This window comes from Suillus bovinus (assembly GCF_016758785.1).
Source record: "Suillus bovinus strain UH-Sbo-P2 chromosome Unknown EDB93scaffold_85, whole genome shotgun sequence".
NCBI classification, from domain to species: domain Eukaryota; kingdom Fungi; phylum Basidiomycota; class Agaricomycetes; order Boletales; family Suillaceae; genus Suillus; species Suillus bovinus.
The window spans coordinates 140,948-163,148 of NW_024542141.1; the positions used below are offsets into that span (position 1 = coordinate 140,948).

General features: G+C 46.5%; 6 protein-coding genes across 6 annotated transcripts; 5 read left to right on the forward strand and 1 right to left on the reverse strand.

The window, feature by feature from the left end:
• Positions 1 to 693: 693 nt before the first annotated feature.
• Positions 694 to 1,878, forward strand: EDB93DRAFT_1093549 (A eukaryotic polyphosphate polymerase in complex with pyrophosphate; the record flags this gene model as incomplete). The annotated part of the gene is made up of 7 exons (XM_041446527.1): positions 694 to 760; positions 811 to 849; positions 898 to 1,022; positions 1,069 to 1,303; positions 1,353 to 1,554; positions 1,604 to 1,711; positions 1,764 to 1,878. The coding sequence occupies 7 exons, from the start codon at positions 694 to 696 to the stop codon at positions 1,876 to 1,878; spliced, it is 891 nt and encodes a 296-aa protein (XP_041302944.1).
• Positions 1,879 to 5,505: 3,627 nt separating this feature from the next.
• EDB93DRAFT_1309070 (uncharacterized protein) lies at positions 5,506 to 7,345 on the forward strand. The gene is made up of 5 exons (XM_041454793.1): positions 5,506 to 5,821; positions 5,868 to 5,940; positions 5,992 to 6,202; positions 6,270 to 6,608; positions 6,660 to 7,345. Exons 1-5 carry the CDS (start codon positions 5,533 to 5,535, stop codon positions 6,867 to 6,869), a joined length of 1,122 nt encoding a protein of 373 aa, XP_041302945.1. The 5' UTR covers positions 5,506 to 5,532; the 3' UTR covers positions 6,870 to 7,345.
• A 747-nt stretch (positions 7,346 to 8,092) lies between these two features.
• On the reverse strand, positions 8,093 to 9,939 carry EDB93DRAFT_1255101 (uncharacterized protein; the record flags this gene model as incomplete). The annotated part of the gene is made up of 10 exons (XM_041453728.1): positions 8,093 to 8,216; positions 8,262 to 8,437; positions 8,493 to 8,636; positions 8,693 to 8,854; positions 8,917 to 9,107; positions 9,166 to 9,357; positions 9,416 to 9,533; positions 9,594 to 9,757; positions 9,807 to 9,818; positions 9,876 to 9,939. The coding sequence occupies 10 exons, from the start codon at positions 9,937 to 9,939 to the stop codon at positions 8,093 to 8,095; spliced, it is 1,347 nt and encodes a 448-aa protein (XP_041302946.1).
• A 2,004-nt stretch (positions 9,940 to 11,943) lies between these two features.
• On the forward strand, positions 11,944 to 14,029 carry EDB93DRAFT_1323046 (uncharacterized protein; the record flags this gene model as incomplete). The annotated part of the gene is made up of 7 exons (XM_041454974.1): positions 11,944 to 12,022; positions 12,057 to 12,220; positions 12,250 to 12,637; positions 12,775 to 13,077; positions 13,268 to 13,495; positions 13,525 to 13,632; positions 13,689 to 14,029. The coding sequence occupies 7 exons, from the start codon at positions 11,944 to 11,946 to the stop codon at positions 14,027 to 14,029; spliced, it is 1,611 nt and encodes a 536-aa protein (XP_041302947.1).
• Positions 14,030 to 15,926: 1,897 nt separating this feature from the next.
• EDB93DRAFT_1175779 (uncharacterized protein) lies at positions 15,927 to 17,201 on the forward strand. The gene is made up of 3 exons (XM_041450494.1): positions 15,927 to 16,644; positions 16,695 to 17,101; positions 17,159 to 17,201. The coding sequence occupies exons 1-2, from the start codon at positions 16,147 to 16,149 to the stop codon at positions 17,055 to 17,057; spliced, it is 861 nt and encodes a 286-aa protein (XP_041302948.1). The 5' UTR covers positions 15,927 to 16,146; the 3' UTR covers positions 17,058 to 17,101; positions 17,159 to 17,201.
• A 1,747-nt stretch (positions 17,202 to 18,948) lies between these two features.
• Positions 18,949 to 22,201, forward strand: EDB93DRAFT_1175794 (IMS-domain-containing protein). The gene is made up of 16 exons (XM_041450495.1): positions 18,949 to 19,294; positions 19,350 to 19,419; positions 19,475 to 19,562; positions 19,614 to 19,642; positions 19,694 to 19,813; positions 19,870 to 19,939; positions 19,994 to 20,141; positions 20,197 to 20,314; positions 20,364 to 20,375; positions 20,431 to 20,445; positions 20,495 to 20,629; positions 20,676 to 20,827; positions 20,877 to 21,016; positions 21,069 to 21,130; positions 21,184 to 21,297; positions 21,347 to 22,201. The coding sequence occupies exons 1-16, from the start codon at positions 19,209 to 19,211 to the stop codon at positions 21,872 to 21,874; spliced, it is 1,887 nt and encodes a 628-aa protein (XP_041302949.1). The 5' UTR covers positions 18,949 to 19,208; the 3' UTR covers positions 21,875 to 22,201.

The following is a 22,201-nucleotide window of genomic DNA, read 5'->3' on the forward strand; positions in this document are numbered from 1 at the left end:
TTCCTGATATTGCTCAGCCATGGTGTGCACGTGCGCACAGGTGTACCTCCCAGCTGTGAGATACTGGTAAGAAAGCGGTATCTCCTTTGCTCTTGAAGCATGCCAAGATCACAGCCAGGTGAGCAGCAGCCTTGGAAATATCCGAACTGTTGAAAATAGAGCAAGACGAGGGCAATTTCAATTCATAAACCGCGAAATTGTACAAGTCGCCAATCTGACCAACACAGTCACGTGATCATCGACTCCTTCAACTTGGTTGCCATTTGGTGAGGGCGCGTGCTCATGGGTGAGTCTGGTTGGTCACATATTTATCTTCAGGACCATTTGTTAATTTTATATATATCACAGACAATGTTGCTCAATGTTTTGGCTCAATGAGTTGATGTTGGAGGTATCATGGGAGATTGGTTTGTTAATGGGCAGCCCAGACTTCTAGGCTCAGACGTGAGTGAACTCGCTACAAGTCAAAATCTTTTGTTGATATTCCTTGCAATGGCTATTGTCAAGAAATGAACACTCACCTGCCGCAAACGACTTTTTGCAAGGCTGTTCTGTTCTCCACTTGTCTACAACAACCACCTTCAGGACTCAAATTATAGTATGTTCACCATGATTTCACTGTATGCACACAACTGAGACTTGTGGATACTAGTATCGTGGACAAGTGCCTTACCATGTGTGGCCTTGATAATTATGCCAACCCTATTGTTGGATGTTGTGATTCTCACAATGTCTATTTTGCGACATCTACCCATTCTTGGTAAGTGATAGTGCGTTTCAGTATTTTTTTTGATTGATCTCTCCTTATAGTGTTCAATGCCCAGAAGGAATTCGAACAGAAGGATGCTGGTATGTTTGATTTTGACACAGAGAGTGTTATGTTAATGCCTGTTGCAGCCATTACTTCAATATACTTCGATAATGAAGATCTTGAACTTTACCTTGGTCGACTAGAGAAGACAGAGGGTGCCAAAGCTATTCATCTCTGGTGGTATGGCGACACAGACGTGAAAACCATCAGTGTGTCTGGCTTGGCTTGTGAAGGTCTCACTCAACGTCGTCCCTCAGATTTTCGTAGAGTGCAAGACACACGGAGAAGACTGGACAGGTGAAAAGTCTGTCAAGGTGCGTTTCCCGATCAAAGAACATCTTGTGAACACTTTTCTACGCAGAGAATACACCATGGACGCGGAGCTTCAGGCTCTAGTTGACAAAGGCAAGAAGACACAAGCTGAAGTCAATTCTATGATTCAGCTTGCAAGCGAGGTCCAGTATTGTATTCTTACAAAGCAGCTTCAGCCGGGTATGTAAGCAGGCCTAATGTCTGACTCCCTTGCTCACAAATATACTAGTCATGAGGATGTTTTACAACCGAACTGCATTCCAGCTCCCCGGGGATCCCCGTGTATGGATATCGCTTGATACGGAACTTACTATGGTTTGTGAAGACAACTGGGACAGACAAGCGCATGCTGGCGATAACTGGTGGCGAACCGACATTGGCATCGACCATCCTTTTGACCAGTTGCCAACGGCGGATAAGGAGCTTTTCAAGTGCGTTACCCTTATTGAGCAGTTTCATAACATGTTCACATTCTTCAAGGTATGGCATTTTGGAAGTCAAGCTTCAGACTCAGTTTGGACAAGAGCCTCTGAAATGGGTTACTGATCTCGTCCAGTCCTACCTTGTCGAAGCTGTTCCCAAGTTCAGGTATGATTCTCACTCCCAAGGTGGCTCCACGTTACTCATGGACCACTGCTAGCAAATTTATCCATGGCTGCGCTACCCTACTGCCTAATCGCGTAGATCTCGTGCTGTTCTGGCTGCCCCAAAGTAAGCTGAAGAGTCTGCTTCTATTGTGTCACTTTCTTACCTGACATCATTCACAGTGGACACCGACATCCTCAAGCCAAATACGGGATACCTCACAGTGGAGCGCCTGGCCAAGAGCACTTCTGATTTTCAGTCCAGTATCATGTCGCCCCTCTCGCCCGTTTTGCCTGTATATTGAGCCCGTCTCGGAGGGGGAAAAAGATGAGCTCAAATACATGCCATAAGTAGCAAATCTACAGCAGTAACCAAACAAGAACTCAAGGAAGTCAGATGTGAGTTTCGTGAATCATGTTGACATCTGACTAACGCCTGTCCCCTAGATGGCTTGGAAAATCTGGAGGTCATGTTGCATGTTGTAGGACCCTTTGGAGACCAGCTACCTGCCGCTTGTCATAACAGTCTCTCTTCCTTGGTGGATGTCATCTGTATAGTGAGGATATGGTTGACCTCTTGGGTAAACACCATTTGCCAATAAATACGATGAGTGGCTAGTACTGTCATGGTTAGAGGCTTGCTGACGAGGGACCTACCAGTCATCGAGCCAGTGCCGAGACCCCTGCATCATCGTCACCTACTTCATACCACAGTTTTGACACAGATGACGAGTATTGGGAAGATGGATCCACTTGCTAAATTGCGCCCTTGGATCGGAACTAGTAGCATTGGACTTGGACTTGTGCTAGTACCCTCGGCTCTGTCATAAAGACGTCATGGTGGGTACAACAGCACATTAAAGTCTGAGTCTGAGTCATCATTTGCCTCTAACTTGAATCACGACCCCATGTCAGTAACTACTACTACTTCAAGCACCCTACTGATTGATGTGGAGATTGAAACCGACCCATCAATTACATATCCCACTTTGGAAGCATTTATGGGGCAGCTCAACAGTGATGAGCCGGCGTGGCAATGGCCAGAGTTATTCCTCACCCCTTTGAAATCGATGGGAGTCAGGACGCTGGATGATATGTGCATCATCTCTCAAAAAGCCCTTCATATATTTTACAAGCTGTGTCCTGTGATGATAATGGACTTCTATGTCCATGTCATTGACACAATAAATGCGCTGCCGCAGCCAGAGCGTTTGTAGATTTCAATGCAAGTTTTGGAAGGTAAAAATGTTCATGCAGGAATTCTAATCCTCCACTAACCATCAATGATCATACAGATCAGACTCAGAGTGTAATTACTAGGCACTGTACAGTGTATAGTCGCTTACAGCAGCCTTGTAAATATTGGTTGCTCGCCCAGTACATTTTTTCCCTGATGCTCATGCGCTTGCCTAAAACATTCGCCCCGCTTTGTGCTCGATTCCATGCCTACACATGCCGTTTGACACCCATAGAAGCCAAGAATGAGTGGGGATCACTACCGACCTCGGATCCGATCCTACATCGGTTCGTTTCACCGCTCAGCTAAATCTTATTGCATATATTCTCCGTGTCTAATCTGTACATTCATGTATCACGTCTCAACACTTTGTAATGCAATCTCCATACTGCCATGAGCTCATCCCATCACTTGCCACTCTGCAATCCCAGGTATCACGGGAGCTCTTGGCTGTCACAACAATATGACGATCATCGAGACCATGCTCCTGCAACCATTTCTCTACCCTGCCAACTTCCTCTGTTACGCACAACACCAATACTTTCAAGTGAATGCAATCCGCAAGGATTGTTTGCAGCAAGGCTGGTGCTGTCCGGTCAGTGAACAATCAAAGGGAAATATGCGTAAGTTGTGTAAGGCAATGTATGCCGATTGGAAAGCCCCAAAGCACCCAACCTTCCAACAAGTCAAGGTGGGTGATTTTGCTAAATAGGGAGATGGATGGTAGGAACGGTGTATCAGTTCTGCGGAAGACAATTGACAAGTGGATAGACAGCCGTGACAAAGGTAGTGTTTTCAATCCATCCAATAGGCAATCCGGCACTACATGATCCCCCTCTGGCAGACTCCAGAGGGCAAGGTCAGTAATACCACTGCATACTTGTATGACCTCTGCAGCTGTAGCGAGCTGCACTGTACCACGAATACAGAGAGATTTGATATTTGCAGAAGCAACCTCACTGGCGAGGACAACTGGTCCGATACATTAATCCTTCAATCCTGTTACTGTCCTGTAAGTCACAACTGAATCCAGCATATCCCAGGACTTGTACCTACCAGTCATGAACTCTGGTGGCCACTAATAAATATGAGTGCACATCATTTGCAGGATGGATGCCCGCTGCAAGCTGAAAGACCTGTCCTTTTGATCTCGTGTGGCAAATGAAGCATACTAGTGGAGTATTCAACATCAATATTCACTGACATTTTTGGAGTTTTAAGACACCGCTGGTTGGCTGATCTGAGTCCAAGTCTGGGGCTCATTGATTGGCCTTAACGTCACTCTATTGAATCCAAGTTTGAAAATTTGATCGTTGACATAGACTTGGAGCTTACTATGTTCGGAAAAGTCTACAGAATATCTCCACAAATGATATCATCAGGGTGGTAAGAAGTATTACTAGCCTGAGGATGTACGGTAGCCATTAATTACAACAATATATCTTTCCAAGTCACAATGTCTTATGATCCCAATACTACTACTGGTAACAGCTCTAGTCATGATGCAGATGGCACTTCACAAATCCTCATAGTCAGGGACTCGCCATATTCTGATTCTGAAATATGGTCACGGTGCTACCCCACAGATCAAGGAGCATTGGCAGCCGCCAGTGATCCTGACTCTGACTCCTCAGAAGGAAACTACATATTCAGCCGAGCCTACTATTGAGCAAAAGCACAACTAGCTCTCGACTCAGATGCTCAAGAGAAAGCGGGCACCAAAAGGTCGCAATCACCAATGCACAACACGAGAGGAGATATTGGACAGGAGGTAATATTTCCGCTTCCTAATACTTTCTGACAAAGTACTAACTGACGGGCGTTCTTTTACTACCAGCATCAAAATTCTCCTATCAATATTCCACAGACAATTTTGAAACGCACCTTGTCAAGAGATGCAAGGCCCGACCACAAATCTGACAAGCCGCAAGTGAGTCTCACATCCCATGTCGCACAGTACTAATGGTTGCCTCAGCCTGGAAAGGGCTCTGAGTCAGAGCCGCCAGCCTGGGAAATTCGCTCGTGATATCACAAACTCCTCGCAAGTAAAACTTCCGCCTGCAAAGAAGCAGCATACCGCCGACGATGGGGATAAAGAGAGACTCACTGGGTTAGCAAAAGATATTGTTATGGTACTTCAAGAGCAAACTGCTCTCCTAGCACATGTATTTGAAGCAGTGTCCCAGTGACCTAACTAACCCTTGATATCCAAATTTATACTCGCAACCGGTCTGGACTGCAACCATCAAATGGAAGTCAAAGGGAACTTCGGGGTGACTCAGATGACTTACATCACGCAAACTCCTGACCAAAGAAGCTGCAATATATAGTCATATCTTAGCCTCACTGGCACCAGTTTGCTGATCAGATCGATCCAATTTGGATCAATTGAATACCCCAAAACCTAGTATTCAATGACTCCAAACTCCACGCCGTCACGGTTCTTGGGCGATGTGGCGCCTGCCAGTGTGTCATAATTTGGAGTCGCTTGCAGCTGGCTTTTTGTTTGTGAACAAATGGAGATAAATTAGGTAATCACACCTTTTCCTGCTAATTGAAGTCCCCACTTCAGCTCAATCTTAATCGTCATGTCGATGACCAACGCAATCACTATCAGGCATCCGTCACAATCTTATAGCCCTCTACTCAGAAAAAACGACAGGCAGGGCAAGTCTACAAAGGCTTTCGAACCGTACAATCAGCCTTCAAACAGGTTACCAGTGAGCCGGGGGAGAACACCAGTGACCAAGGACACTTCTGCATCTCAAGCCCCTCCCCTTGAGGTCGATCTAAGCTTGACCAAGCCTCCTGTTGCTGGACAACACAAGGTTCTTGGCTTTGTCTCACAATCGAATTGTGAGACAGACTGCAAGGTATGTATGTATGTTTCAACATTCATTTACTTACTCATTATGTTGCCAAGTATTTCGGGATATCAGTCAAGCAGATTACGATTATATATCTCGCAAGATTGAAGACTGCGGTGCAAAACCAAGGTAAATTTATTCCGATAATATCTTACAATTCGTAACACAGAATTTCTCTAGGTTAGAATACAGCTGCGATACTCGTACCCTTGTTGTTGAGATGCATTCCCCCGTACACAAGGCCATTATCAAGGTTATCAGCAAAGGATTGGAACACCTAGACCAGATTCTGCAGGAATACATCACCAGGGATCTATTGTCCTTGGACACCCACACTAACTTAACGATCGACGGGGACTCAGTGAAATGCATCCCCGATATCCTCCACATGGTCACTGCCCTCACCGACCCCTCCCATTCTAATCACTCCTGTCATGGCCGAGGTTGCCGTATCGCAGTCAAGAGCTGACCTAATACAGTGCCTCAGAGACAGGGTCAAGGCATTCCCGGATGTTGGATTGCTCTTCATGGCTGAAGTCCAGGAACGGATCCCCTACAGCGCACCCGCACGCTCGAGTCATGTGTGGAAAAAGCTACAAAAAGAGGAGAAAGTTCGTTCCTACACCACCTTCCTTTCCAACCGCACCGGGCCAAGATCACTCAATAAACCCACCGAGATTACGGTTGAACGGCACATCTGGCATGCGATGTCAAGCGTACATCTTCAGGTCTGGGTGCAAGACTGTGACGGGCAAATCAACATAGACATGCAGAATCCAGACCTCACGACACGTGGCGTAAGTCTCTCCTGGCACTTAGCGATTTATAACTGACCATACTTACAATAGGAATTATTTCCAAACACTTCAATGGGCAATGTCACGCTCATGATAGAAAAGGGACTGTCCCGAATGAGGGACTGGTATGCGCATTTATTGCAACAGGTTAGCCCAAATGTCGATGTTTCGGCTCTGATGCACGCACCTGTCACTCTCCCTTTTGGATGGGATGAGATGCTTCACAAGCTTGCCCTTGCAAGCATGTCGATGGCCTACTGATCGGTACAGAAGTTGGTATAGTACGGTGGCAACTAGTAGAAGGGGTGTCAAGTGCAAGGCAGCTGAAGCATTCGATGCAGGAGCCAAGCGCATGACAGATGAAGCATTCAATTCTGGAACATCGAGGAACACATGTTCCTGCACGCGTGCTCGCACTGCCGCTGTACTTGTCCTGGGGCCAGAGCTTGCCATAATATAATAGCAACAGGTACTAGATGCCTGCCGCTAAGTCACCTTGATACTCATTGTTACTTAGTCCCACCATCAGCATTTATCCTCACCTTGTACTCAAGTATGCCATCTTCAGATACCCTTCAGTATGATGTATCATCACATTGTACTCGTCCATGAGGATTTCTTCAATTGATACAATAGTTGTACCAGCCTTTTGGCATTGGCACAAGACATTCTAAACATCACGCTCCACCTGATTAAGATGAACCCGCCTCCATGATTCTGTCTATGAAATGTATTAATTGTACTTTAGATCTGAATCATCCCACGATGGGATGTTGTTTGAACATGCAAGTTCAGGAGGCCCGCGCTGCGGCTCAGGCTGGTGGAGCTGTTAGCTGTAAGAATTACATATGAAGCCATGACAGACTTCATCTCTTGTGATGGTTCTCCAGTACCACCTACTTCGAATCTTGGCCATGATTAAGTCGAAATGAACATCAGATCCACCATCTGCATACTTATTCTACTTACTTTTTGTATTTCAATTATGGACCACCATCGCTTGAGGTGTGGATCACCCTGTCCTTGTGAATTTTCTGACAACACAAGACTGGGTCGACACCATAGCACTTGTCAGCATTACAAACATCACTTGGATCTCCAGGCCCAACATTTCAAATGCCGAGCTCGTGAAGATCTCAAGCATTCAAGAGTGTTTAAGAGGATGAAACCCTCCATCAGGAAAAAACCACCTGACTACATAGTCAATGTAGCTCGGTTGCTACATGCCTTCTACATAGCAACTGAAGTGACTATGTAGTGCTACATAGCGCTATGTAGCACTATGTAGCACCACATGGTGCAACTGTAGTAAATCAGTAGTAGATTGTAGTTCATAGGAGTGGGACTCCAAGCAACTATATAGCGCACCATAGCGCACCATAGTAGTGACTCAGATTATAGCACATGAAATAGCAACAAATCAATAAATTCAGATCAGTTGATACTAATGGCGGTACTGCTATGACCCTTGGCTCCCGCTCTCACTAGCCTCGCCGCCCACTCTCCTCCTGAAGCTGGTGTTCTTGAATGGCATCTTCAATTGCCTCGTCACTGATTCTGGATGCGTCTGAGAATGTAGTGGGTGTATCTACTACACCTGCATGGAAACTTCGCAAATTAGACTGGCACTTGCAAAATTCGAGTGAAACTCACCGAGCCACATCATGCAAATTGTCACAAATCCTTTCAAAGAGCTTGTAAGGTGCCGTGCGCTTGTCAAAACGCTGCAGTGAGTTCAAATGATTGTGGTAGACAGATCCATATGCGATGGCTGTGAACCTGATGTCTTCCTTCACGCCCTGCATCCACTCGTCAATACAGCATTCGATCTAACAACAATTAGTAGGCATGTCAATGATAATATGAACACAAGAGATGACTTACAGTTGTAAGCATGAGCGCAATAAGCTTGATAGGCATGGGGTTAAAAAACTGGTTGTAGACTGATGCCCTCGTCGCTTCGGTTTGCAAACCACATGACATTGATACTGTCTTGGAGTAGCTTGGTCTTGTATATCCCCGTCTTCGCTGTCCAGTCCTAATAGCACTGTCAGTACATGAAAGTAGACCATTGCACTACATACCTTGAAAACGAATGATGAACCATCTTTCAAGGCTTCCGCTAGATCACAGTTTTGCCTTATAACGTCCCTCGATTCACTCGACCAAAAGCCAAAAAAAGTTTGAGTAAGTGACCGCATCTTTGTTTTGAGTTCACCACACACATGTGATGTGCGTTTCAAGAGCTTTCCAAAGGTAAGATATAATCTAAGTCAGTCCAAGAATGCATAGATAACAGACGGCTTACCATCTTAATTGCTAAAGGCGTCAATTTAATGTTGACACCTTTCAATTGGCAAGCCTCATGCCAGGCATCTTTTCCCAGCATCGTCTCGTCAGCAATGGAATCTGGAAATGGCGCCTTTGTGACAATTAGACAGCGGAAGAGAGAAATTGCGGTTACAAGGATGTCTTTGGAGACATCATCGAAATCGGCAACTTTTACACAACTCGGATAACGGGAGCCATCTGAAAGTTTCTTCATCTTCATCGCTACCAGTGGCAGCCTCTTCAGTGTCGAGCAGTCGTTTGCTTGCCCGAGTAGCAGGCATTTGCTCCTCAATAGTGTTACCATCCTCTTCATCAGTCTGGCTAGTGCCAGCATCGGATTGAGGATAGTTGTTCTTGTCTGAGTCATCACCAGAAGACTCCTCAACGTCGTTAGTGTTGTTGGAATCAAGTGTTGGTACTACAGGTCAAACAGAAGTGTATTAGCGTACCATAAATTGATGAGCAAAATTACTTACCCTTCAACTGACGTGCATTGCCGCTAGTGATGTGTGATACCGGGGGCATTTTCCCCATACTGAATGCCAAGACCTTTGTGTTGGACGACAGCTTTGTCTGCAGAGCATGGTCCGAGAACTTAAAACAAAAAAAATCAGCTACTATTCAAGTGGTGCGAAACAAGACAGATGAGCAAACCATAGTATCTTCATCACGGTCAGTGTCACTGTGTAGCTCCAAGGGTTCATTCTCGAAGTCGTCAGGGTTCTCTTGATAGGTCGCCTTGAGTGCCCGTTTTTTCTGTTTTTCTGCCTTTTTCTCCTTTGTGGCCTGATGATGGACTGTGCTCTGTGTTTCAGATACTGTAGAGAAAGTGAGTGAAAGCATCATATCATAGTTGTGGAAACTCACCTCGATAGTTTTCTTTTTATGTTGGTCGGCATGTTCGGCCTCTTGAGGTGTGCACAAGTGGTTGATTACCCTGCGGTGACGACAGAACACTTGTCTTTTGGGGCTTGGAGGTGGCTTTGCGAGGGGGCGGCATGATTATTTGTCCTCAAAACACAAGGTGCGAACGAGTCAACAACCTGTAGGTTCAGTAGCTTTTATAATGTTGCGTGAGACATAAACACTTACAATTAGAACCTTGTCTTTGTTGATTCCAGGGTTTGTTGATTGAGCATAACACCATGCTGAAAGCTGTGTTAAATAGAATGGATAAAAGGTAGGGACATACTGTCGCAATAATTTTCACTGCCATGGATACCTCCACTTCAGCCAAGAAACGGTGCAGAGCATACTTTTGAACACTCACCCACTCTGACAGATATTACAGATTAATGTCAGCGGCGTCCACTGACACAGACTCGGAGGCTTGCTATCAATGCCCTAGCAGCATCAAAAGGTAATCTACACCTCCTCACTGATACCAAACACTCACTATTTTTCAGGCCGAAGGTTGAGGATAACGAGGAGCCTCATGCAGGCGAGCGCGAAGTGCCTATTGAAGAGGCCATGTATCCGCTCCCCCCCTTCCGTCAAACACCTGGTCCCATCTCAGTGTCTCAGTCATACATACGAAGACTGATCATAGAGCATTGGGATGCCAAATTTCGTTACTGCGAGAAAGCAAAGAAATTGCATCAATTCGAAATGGGACTAGGCCAAGGGAGGCTCACCATCATACAAGTGAAGCTTGCAAAGACTTGTTGCAGAGCACTGGGATGCTGAAGCAAAACATTGTGAGGAGGCGAAGCGGGCACAACTTTTAGAGTTACTTCTTGCCTGCTCATGGTATTACTAGACTGGTGTAGAGCCGTGCCGTGCCATAATCACTGAGACCGAAACCTAAAAAATTTCAGTTGAAACCATAAGCTAGTCTCCATAACAGACTGCGATCTCGGACTGAAGAAATGGACATACCTGGTGGCGCCCTCAAACTAGTCTCTATAACTGGACTGCGATCTGGGGCCGTGCACCTGTCAAATTATGTTATGCAGTCAAAATGAACCTGAAAAAAAATCAATCAACTTACCAGCCATTACCAACCATGCCGCACAACTGCGGTTACTGTAACAAGCCTTTCTGTTCAAGTGGGAGTGTGAAGAAGCATATAGCTACCCACCCCGCATGTCAAAGAAAATGGGAGTCTATGGTTAGAGATACAGATGACGAAGACGGTGCACCAGCTTACAACGACTCATTTTCCCCACTTCGCCGCTCATGCTCCATTGATTTTGAGGAAGACAACCCTATAGCATCTAAAAGTCGACAAGTCACTGTTGAAGATGTGACGGACGAAGAAGACGGCAGGTGGTATTTCGAACCATATCCTGAAGCTGGTTGGACGTTGCGAGAGGGCCAAACTAGTTTTGAAAGGCATCAGCAATATAAGGAGAGTGAAGGTGAAGATAAGTGGGCACCCTTTGGTAATGAGTATGAGTCGCATTTCTCGTATCTGCAAAGAAAATTAATGTTAGTTCTGGCAGGGAAGAATGGGGACTTGCTGAATGGTTGGTCAAAAGCCTTGGGCAGACTAAAACATGATGAATTTCTGAAGTTACCAATAGTGAGCTTCATATCAATGAATGAAGACACAGTGTACTCACCATAGTGATAGACACTAAACCGCACCAAACCTTCGTTCCACAACAATCAGGTCATTCCTACAGAGAGTCGATGCGCTGCCACATGGACTGGGCTGGAATTGCAAGAAGGTTAGTGTCAAAGGAAATTGGACGGATGAGAACAGGACAGTCGCTGCATGAGGACCTTGAACTTTGGACCCGTGACCCTGTGGAATGCATCAAGGAACTTATCGAAAATCCTTTATTCAAGGAATATATGGTGTACGCACCATCACGAGCATACGAGGACGAAGTGGGCACCGAATGGATCATTGATGATATGTGGACAGCTGATTGGTGGTGGGACAAGCAGGTGAGTAGCACATCAATTTGATACGAGACAAAGGTGCTTACCTTCACATCAGAAAGGACTGCCTGAGGGCGCGACCATAGCTCCAATAATCCTCACCTCCGACAAGACAATGCTATCGCAGTTTCGAGGTGATAAGTCCGCTTGGCCTGTTTATCTGTCAATTGGCAACATTGCCAAAGAGAAACGACGTCAAACATCCGCACGCACAACCATCCTCATCAGGGTACTTACCTGCGACGAAACTCGATTGTTTCACGTCTGATGCGCAATCCCTCACTGGATACCAATTGTTCCACCACTGTCTGTCGCTGCTGCTGGAGCTGCTCATTGCAGCCAGTCAGGATGGTGTAGACATGGTTTGCGCTGACTCGTTCATTCGACTGAGTGTATCCCATACTTGTGGCCTACGTTGCAGGATTTTCCTGAGCAGTGTCTCGTTGCTTGCTGCAAAGAAAACCGATGCCCTAAGTGCTTGGTGGCAGCCGATGAGCGTGGTGATCCGCTAAATTCACTGATCCGAGACCCGAAGCTGACAAAGGAGATACTAGAGAGATGGAGGAGTGGTCAGCACCCAGTAGAATTTGATGAGTATGGACTGAGGCCGGTGTATAAACCTTTCTGGGCCAACTTACCACACACCAACATTTTTTTGGCATTCACGCCAGATCTCCTCCACCAACTCCACAAAGGGGTCTTCAAAGACCATCTTGTCAAATGGTGCCTCGACATTGTGGGAGAAACCGAAATTGATGCTCGCTTCAAGGCCATTCCAGACTATCCTGGTCTCCGTCATTTTAAAAAAGGTATATTGAGCAGTCAAGCAATGGACCGGAACTGAGCACAAGGAGATGCAGCGTGTTTTCATGGCACTAATTACTGGTGCAGTCCCAAGGTACTTACTATGATATTCTGCCTTTTTGCTCGGTTTTGACGAATTGAGCTGCTTTGATTCACAGTCGAGTTGTCATTGTCACACGGGCCTTACTGGATTTTTGCTATTACGCACGACTTCATACACATACGAGTGAATCTCTGGACGGTCTGGAGAATGCCCTCGCCATTTTTCACACTCACAAGGATGTGTTACAGGAGCTCACAGTGCATGAACACTTCAACATCCCAAAGCTACATCAATTGTCTCACTATGTACAATCAATCAAACTATTCGGAGCTGCAGATGGATTCAACACCGAACTTCCCGAGCGCCTCCACATCAACTTTGCTAAAGAGGCTTACCACGCAAGTAACAAGCGCGACTACGAGGAACAGATGGTGTTATGGCTTCAACGCCAGGAGGCAGTCTTCTGCCGAACCACTTACCTCGAATGGGTGGCTGAGCTGTGCCGCTCGCTGGACTAGAACAGGAATCTGAGTATGATTCCGACTCTGATGCTGAAAACGAGGGCTTTGATGTGGTGCCTGTTGTTTCGCAGGATATCATTCATGTTCTGGCGAAGACTGCCCCACATCCTCAGTCGATCTGTTCAACATCTCGAAACCATGCATGGTGCCGTTCAATTTCCTGCCCGCTCTCACATTATTTTTACAGAAGCATTTGCCACACAATCATAGCATTGTGCCTGGTCCCCAAGATCGTTTTGACACTTTTCATCAAGTAGTTGTCATCCTTCCCCCCGACCCTTGTGTGTCCGAGTTGCCAAGTGCCTACGGGTCAGGGCGACACCTGAAGTGCTTCCTTCGTCTTCTGGACGGAAGCCAGGTTCCCCCAATCGATTCGACATGGCACTGGTTAGCAGTGATGGCGTCCAAGCATCGAAGGCACTACTCATGCTGAATGGTATGTCAATGGCTTCCATTTTACGAAGTATTACAATGACAATATCTAAATTATAGCTGCTGTCCGAGTTGCGCAGGTCCGTGTGTTGTTCAGGCTGCCTCGTCAATTTGGCGTGTACCCGCGACCCCTTGCATACGTTGAATGGTTTACCCTGTTCAGAGAGCCAGACGAGTCGTCTGGTCTGCGTCTAATATCTCGTTCAACTCGTCACTTGCGACGGAATTCGGCCGTGATTCATGTTGACGAGATTATTCGTCCATGTCACCTCATACCCAAGATGGGTCAATTGGTCAATCCTACGTGGACGAGCGCGAATGTGTATGAGTTGGCAAGTGAATTTTACTTAAATCCATTCATTGACCTTGAGACTTTTTGTATGTCCACTACGAGTACTTAGATTGATTTAGAATATGACTATTGGCTACCACAGTGAATACAACTACTCCCAGCGCCTCCTGTAGCTCTACATAGCCCCGTATTTAACTACATATCACTACAGTGACTATTAGCAATATGTAGCTGTCACTGGGACTACACCAATATTTGCTTTTCCTGATGAAGAAACGGACGAACGGCTTCTAGTTGCCCATCTGTCTTCGCTAGTGCTGCCGCGGTCCGGTCCAGAACCACGGTTCGAACCGGACTTTTGGTCCAGTTCTCCTTGGTCCGGTCCATGGTTCTCACATCAGCCAGAACCGGACCGGTAAATGGTTCTTGGTTCTTGGTCATCCCGAACTGTTCCGTTTTGGTTCGGCATTCCCGAACCGTTCCGAACCGTGGCTTCGACACTTCGACATCATTTGCCTCAACGTCAAGCTGACCTTCGGGATTTGCACTCGATCGGTTGGTCAGGCTGCCTTTTAGCCTTTTTGAATGTAAGTACCAACTATTCAGACTGCATTTCCCACCCACTGACATATGTTTTACTATGTTGCAGCTATCTCTGTTATACATCTTCCTCGATGGTTATGATTCTCCACTGGCTTTCTGATCTCCTGGAATATCATCGTTCTTGGGTGCGCGGGTGTTATCTTCCTGTCCCATGTACAAAATGGGGTCCCAACGATGAATCTGTGAGTTATCTCCCTCAACATGTCTCATGACTCGTGCGCACTGAATTCTGATGGCTCCCTCAAGGATGCCTCAGATATTGTATTTTTCAATGATCCCGACGATCACGCACCATTGCCGCAGGTCCCACCGAAAAATGTCCCACTGAAAAATGCCTTCACCGCTCTGCTCCAATCTGGACGCACACCAGTGCTAACTACGGCTGGTTCCCGATGTTCTACTCGCACATCAAAACCCTCCGCTCGTGTTCGGGATGCTGACAATGTGCATGCGTCCTCAAGCACAAGGAAGCGCACGTTATCCAGTGCCACTGATCCTCCAGCACCGAAGAAAGCCGCCGCCATGCGCTTTTTCTCGCCTCTGGACACTGATGAAGAGGACGAGGACGAGGGCAATAACCCTTCTCCCCATCAAGCAGCAGACAATCGCACCCGTGACCCGCTTCAAGAACTCTCATCATATCTCACTTCGCCATTGGAAGAGACAGACAATATTGTGGCGTGGTGGGGGGTACATTTTTTTTTTGTATTATCACATTCTGAGCTCACTCTATTCATTAGCTACACTCACTTCAGTATCCAACACTATCTTGTATTGCGCGCGATTATCTACCAATTCAGGGCAGTGCGGTTCCCTCAGAACGTGCTTTCTCTAGCGGGGGGATCACATCAACACTTCGCCACAATGCACTGGCCCCAGCTACATTCTCCATGCTCCAATTATTGAAGGCAGGTTACCGCAATGGTCATGTTTCAGCAGCTACAGAGGCAGAAGAGTTTGCGGCTATGTTAGACTAGCTACTCAATGTGTAGACTAGCTTTTTGTCAATGTTTTTTTTGTGCTCACTATAGAAAAAAATTCGGTTCGGTTCGAGTTCGGACCAGAAAAAAACCGGACCGGACCGCAAAGAACGGTTCTCGATGGTCCGGTTCTGGGTTCGAAGATTTTGCAGAACCGGACCATGGTTCGGTTCTCGGTTCTCGTCCTGGACCCCCTGAACCGGACCGAACCGGACCACGGCAGCACTAGGACTCTTCGCGGATTCATTGTCCAACCTGCTGTCTTCCTTAGCGCACTTACTATGCTCTATCATTTTGCTCGCACTCGTCGTTTAACGTACTTCGTTGTATTTTAGTATTACTATGCTGGAGCTAATAGATTGGCCTGCGTGGCCTTCCACTATACTACCTGGCTCGTGTGACCGTGTGACCCCATGCATGCACCTCAAGTCTTGATGAGCCTCTCAAGCCGTGATAACCCTTGCAAGCCTTGCACGACTATAATAGCCTCTCCTTCGTACGAGCCTCACGTTGCATTTCTCGACCGGAGTATTTCCGCTCATGGCGCTGCGAGCCTTGTGCAATCGGCCAGGCCTACAGCCACCTCGTATGGCCTTGTTAGGCCTCGTAAGACCCAGGCGGTTTTGCTGATGAGTTCGTTCAGATGACGCGCTGGCTCGAACGAAAGGAAAAAGTTTTAAGGCACCAGAAATATGTTAGTTGGTGTCTTGCTGATGGCCACCAGTTCGAGCCGTACCATTCACGTCCTCCAGATATGACATTCCGTCGCGAACAAGTGATGACAAAACATCCTACCGCGAAGGCTGTCAGTATTCAAAAATTGGTCAAAGATTACGGTGCGACTCATTTTCGCGAGGCCCTCGCACGCTACATTGTGCACAAAAGTCGAGACAATCATCCTGTCCTGCTCCGGGATCGAGCACTTGATCAATTGGCGGGTGACATTCATTTTCCTTTCCACCGTCTACCCGTCTTTCACAAGATCAAGTGGTGCTCAATTGACACTGGTGGTTTAAACAAGGAACATGTTACCTTGGACAGCGTCCATGCAAAACCTCAACAAAAGTTAGGCTCTCGTCTCATTCATCGGCGCTCTGACACTGTTTTCATATGCCTTGGTGAAGACTCAGTTACAAATGATCTCGAAGGTGCGTGATTCGGTGCCGTTTGATTGACTCGCTGCTCACTGACTCATTAGGTTTCGGTGTCGGCCAAGTTCGTGTTATATTCTCCCTGCCCCCAAAGTCTTTACAATTACTCTTTCCGCCCACTGTCAACATTCCTCCTCACCTTGCATACATTGAATGGTTTACTCCCTTCCCATCCGCTCCAGATCGAAACAACGGACTTTATAAACTATCGAGATTGATGCGAGGTGGTGACAGGGTAGCTAGTATCGTGCCGGTGGGTGATATCGTGCGTAGCATCCATCTTATACCGAAGTTTGGAGACTCGGCTCCACGAGAATGGACAAGCGAGACCGTTCTTGAGGACTGTAATACGTTTTGGGTCAATTCATACATTGATAGACACACTTTTTCGATATTCAGATAATCCTTACTAATTCTCTTCTGTTGCGAAACAATTTGATCTTGCAGCTACGTTGTTGTCAACTTTGGTTCTAAACACGAGTGATTAAGAAAAATTAGACTAACTTTCAATATTACACGAATTTAGCCCAGGAGGGTTTTCCTGATGTAGTGTCGTTGGTGTTTCATGCCTCGGTCTTGGTCGTTATTTTTCGACAATTTTAACGGTATGCCGATCTGTCATTGACCTCTGGACGTGATCACGGTTCATCATTCATATAGGATGGATCTTCCCTGGGGACACGGATTTATATGGGGCTTTTTATGATATTCCGTTTTGTGCAGATGCTCGTGCTAGGACCACGCCTGGTCCTTGGCGTTCGAGAACATCATGCCAAGCTTGTGAACGATTTCGATACAGTAACAGGCATGACTTCAATCGCTTTCCAGGAGCGCCTGCATGTGTCAACCAGCAGTAGTGTATAGCGGGAGAATCCATTTTCAGTTCGAAGTCTCGTTGTAATATTTATCTGAAGCATCATTAGTCTCTTGTATGTATACAAAACAAAAGGAAGATATAGTCGTTTGATCTCGAACTGATAATCATGGATGAGTACGCTGCCGTTCTTTGGCACTCGTCCCTTCACACTACGCCTTTGCACAACTCGACTTTATTTCGCAAGGAACACAACATCCTAAATTATTTCAGCTTAAATGCATGATATCGTTGTATAATATCAAGGATGGCCGGGAATTTTTATATATCTCGGTCAAGGTTCGAAGGATTGCTAATCTAAATTAAAGGTCCAATAGGTGGCCGGTATTGGGGTACGGGCAAGTACGATGCATTCAATGGTATCATTTTATCATCCTATTCAATGTTCTTGATCGATGATCAATCAACAGAGCTTCAAATTTGCGAGCCAAACGTTTGATCCTTCATCAAGTACTGGAGTTGGAGGGTGAATGTCCGTTCCAAATTGGCGCCCTTCAACGTCATATAGAATCGGCACTGCGAGTCGCAGAAGCCATTGGTATGTCTTGTTCGTTTGCCTGAGAGCTGAATGCTAAACCCCGTTCTTGACAGGCTCTCTCTTTTCCTGATCGACTGATGAAGACATAACAGTATCGAATCAGTCGCAGCAGGGCAGAAAATATATCTGCGCATGACCGAGCTACGGTGGTCCTGGCAATCACCCTCAACCAGGAGATAAATGTTTGGATGTGTCGTTTAGATATACTAGTCATCGAGGTAATTTGAGCCGAGTAGAGAAATTGTCTGCTGTCGATAACAACGAACAATACCTTGCAGCCAGTGAAAACCTTCAGGTCGTGGGGAGTGAGTTAACGTGAGTAGCGGTGATCACGGTACTCACCACAAAAAATGAGCAGATATCACTGCAGGCCACGTAAATTCGATGCGGGAGAAAATGGCAGGGCACTGTGGTAGATGGTGATTGTATTGATTCACGCGCCAGAGGACTGATGCAGAAGATACCACGATATAACGTGAGATATAAATATGAAAGAATTTCGTTACACTGGAATAAAAAGCAGTGTTCTGCCAGTCAATGAACGTCGAACGTTTATCAAGGTTACTAACTTAGAGTCCGTTCAGCAACCGAAAAGTACTTAGTGCTCGACATCTCAGCTGATGGACTAGCAAGAAAGTGCGCACGGTCATCACAACACCCCAGAAAGTGTGCTACCCGTGTACGATCAGTCGACGGGGCAGAAGTGCTTCGAGGAACGTTATGGCGTGCGGGAAACTATCTGCCATGGTAGTAGCGACGTCTGCGCAGTAAGTAGTCGAGACTCGAAACCTCTGCGCTCTCGCTTAGCTGATTTCAAGCGCCGCTATGAGCGTGCCGAACGTGTTGCTTCTGAATCCGTCACGAAATAAGATTGAGTAGGGCTACATGTAGTCGTTCCCTTGATCGTCTCAAACTGGTCATGAGGCATATATGCATCAATCGTTCTACTCGGCAAGCCTAGCTCAAGTCAAGAGAACACCGCCGTGTTGGCAGCGCCGACCTGTGAATGATTGTTTATCGCGTAATGCTTCTCAGGAGCTACACAGCCACAACAATAACTGAACCTTACAGTGGCACCTAACACTGAACAGAACCACACGGCGAACGCGAACTTGTTGTCTATTTCTCTAACTCGACGTGTTATGGAGCCAGAAAAACCGCATAAACCATCTCAAGATTCCGTCAGTCTACTCAAACGATTAGCTGGTCCCTCCTCCATGAAAGCCGGGTTTGTCACCTCCAAATAATACTTGCACCTTCAAAAGACATTTGACAGCTCGTAGCCTCACTCATGATCAGACTGCGATCAATCGCATAATTGCCGAGGTTTCGAAGGGCTCCAAGTTCTATGAGGTAAGTCCACGTCGTTCGAGTCATCCCCTGGCACATCACTCAGAAAGAACTTCAGAATGAAAAGCTCAAAGACAAGGAATTATCGGAACGCATTGCCAGAATTTTGAAGCAACGTGACGAAGCCCTGCAGGGCGTCGATATACGTGCGTGAATCAATCCACCTCAAGTGAAAGTTGGATTCGATGCCTTACCAGGTCCAATTGAGAAAAACATTGACCACCTCGTGAGCAGCAATTAAAGCTCAGGGAGACTATCGAGACAAGCCACGTTATAGCTCGAAAAACTCGAATCGCAACGCGATTTGAGTCAAATCGTGGTACATGTTGACATGGATGCATTTTACTGTAGCGTTGAGCTACTTGATGACCCATCGCTGCAAGGAAAGCCATTTGCCGTGAGCTTCCAATGTCATATTAGTACCGCATTGTATCGTGAGCTATATCTCCTTAGGTTGGAGGCGGGGTGCTCTCTACCGCTTCCTACGAGGCGCGTAAATTCGGCGTGCGCTCCGGGATGGCGAGTCCGTCTAATTTTGCTGTATCTCATTATATCATTCTCACTGCAGTCCTTTTAGCATTCGTCGCCAAGAAGCTCTGCCCCGACCTCATTCTCCTGAAATCTAATTTCGAACGCTATTCAGAAATGTCTGATACAGTCATGGACATTTTCGAGAGATATGATCCTACTATGCTCGCGGCCGGATGCGATGAAGGGTACTTGAAGTGTGTCATGACAACTATATCTGAGCGTGTCGGTGCTAATAGTCTGTTTACTCAGCATCACAAAATATTGCGAGGAACACATGGTAGATGCGAATACCTGCGTACAAGAAATCCGTGACACAGTCTTCAGGGAGACATCGTTGACAGTAAGCGCTGGGATCGCTCCGAACAAGGTGCGCATTGTTTTTTCTTTTCAACGATGCCATAGCTTACGGTCCCCAGATGCTAGCAAAGGTCGTTCAAGAACTTATTTTGGTTTTTTTTCTGATCGAACTTTTGTGCTTTCTAGATATGCTCAGACAAGGTTTTAAGAACGTTGAGAAACTAGGTATCAGCGCTGAATTCTGCCACAGAACAAGCCGAATGGCCAGTATCATCTGCCGTTCGACTGCACTTCTATCAAAGCTTTTATGTACGATCTCTCAATCCGCAAGGTGCCCGGGGTAGGACGTGTCAACGAGCGTCTTCTTGAGGCTCTAGGCATTAAGGTTAGTACTCATAATTCTGCATTGAACATGCACTGATTTTGCATAGACATGTGGTGATATATTCAAACATAGAGCGACGCTGCAATTAATGGACAAGCAGTTTGGCCTCGTATTCCTACTGAGAACATATCTCGGCGTCGCATCCAATGTTGTACAACCTATTCAACGAGAAGAGAGGAAAAGCATTGGTGCAGAAAGGCAAGCGTCATGTCCCTTTCGTCAGATCTGCGCCGTGACAACTATTTAGGACCTTTCGCGCTCTAAGTAACAAGACACAGATCCTGAGAAAATTGGATGAGGTGGCGGGGGAACTCGGGGACGACATGGTCAGAGAGGGCTGGACTGGGAAAACGGTGACCCTCAAGTTCAAGTTGGACACATTCCAAGGTAAGTCATTGCGTCACATTTAGACATATCATTTCTTGCTCACGTTTCATAGTCTTTACACGAGCAAAGTCATTTGACCGTTGGGTCAGCTCGAAGAAGGAAGACCTTTTTGCAGTGAGTGAAGGACCGAGAACCCCATCTATAAGGCTCACGTCGAGATAAATCAGATCGGGAAAGAATTATTACTCCCTGAGTTGCCTCTCACACTCCGACTAATTGGCTTGCGAGTCACCAAGCTGAAAGACCTGCATGCTCCGGAGCCGGCAGGAGGCATTAAGCGGGTATGCTTTATTATATCTATCGTTAGAATCAGATTCTGGACTGTTCCAGTTCTTTGAACCTGCGAATTTATCGCCAAGAAAGAGACCAAGACTAGCGAGCAATGCGGACGATTGCAACGACGAGGAACATAACGCTGGAGAAGATCGTGACTCAATGCCAGGGTTCTATGAAGAAGAAGAACACGTAGAAGGACGAGGTTTCGATGCTCCCGATGATGAGGACCAGACTTACATCTCTCATAATTCAAACCCTCCATATCATGAACGACGAACACGACCACCAGTGTCAGCTCCAGGACCCTCACGGACTATGCCAAGTGATTCACCGTTCTCGGCAACCACGTCAAAGCCAATGAGCGCTAGACAAGGGGATCGTGTTCGGCATCAGGACTGCCCTATATGCGGAAAGCTGTTGGAGACTGACAACAAAGGGCTCAATGCACATATTGACTTTTGTCTGAGCAGAAATGTCATTATGGAAGCTCAGACTGAAGCACAAAGCACCCCGAAGAGATCGAAGGATCTCGTACTTTCTTGGCCAAGTAGTGCGAAGGGGAAACGGAAGCGGGAATGTTAATTGATTCCGCATTCGCTAAAATCTTCTGTCTCCCATGTATATCTATCGACGACCAGAACAAACGATATTGATCGACAAAATTAGCGAACCTCGCAGTTGCAGTATATCATAATCCGCCGCATTGGGAGGTTTGGCCTGGCGTTCTGTGGGGTTTATATCTATAGGTGTAAAGGAACGAGTGCCAAAAACGGGGGCGTGGAAACACCGTCACGTAGACGGCGAACACTAACAGACAGACTATAACGTAGACAGGCGTATGATTGTCACGGCGGTATAAAAGTGAGTAACAGACATGATATATATAGGGATGAGCCGTCATCGTACCAA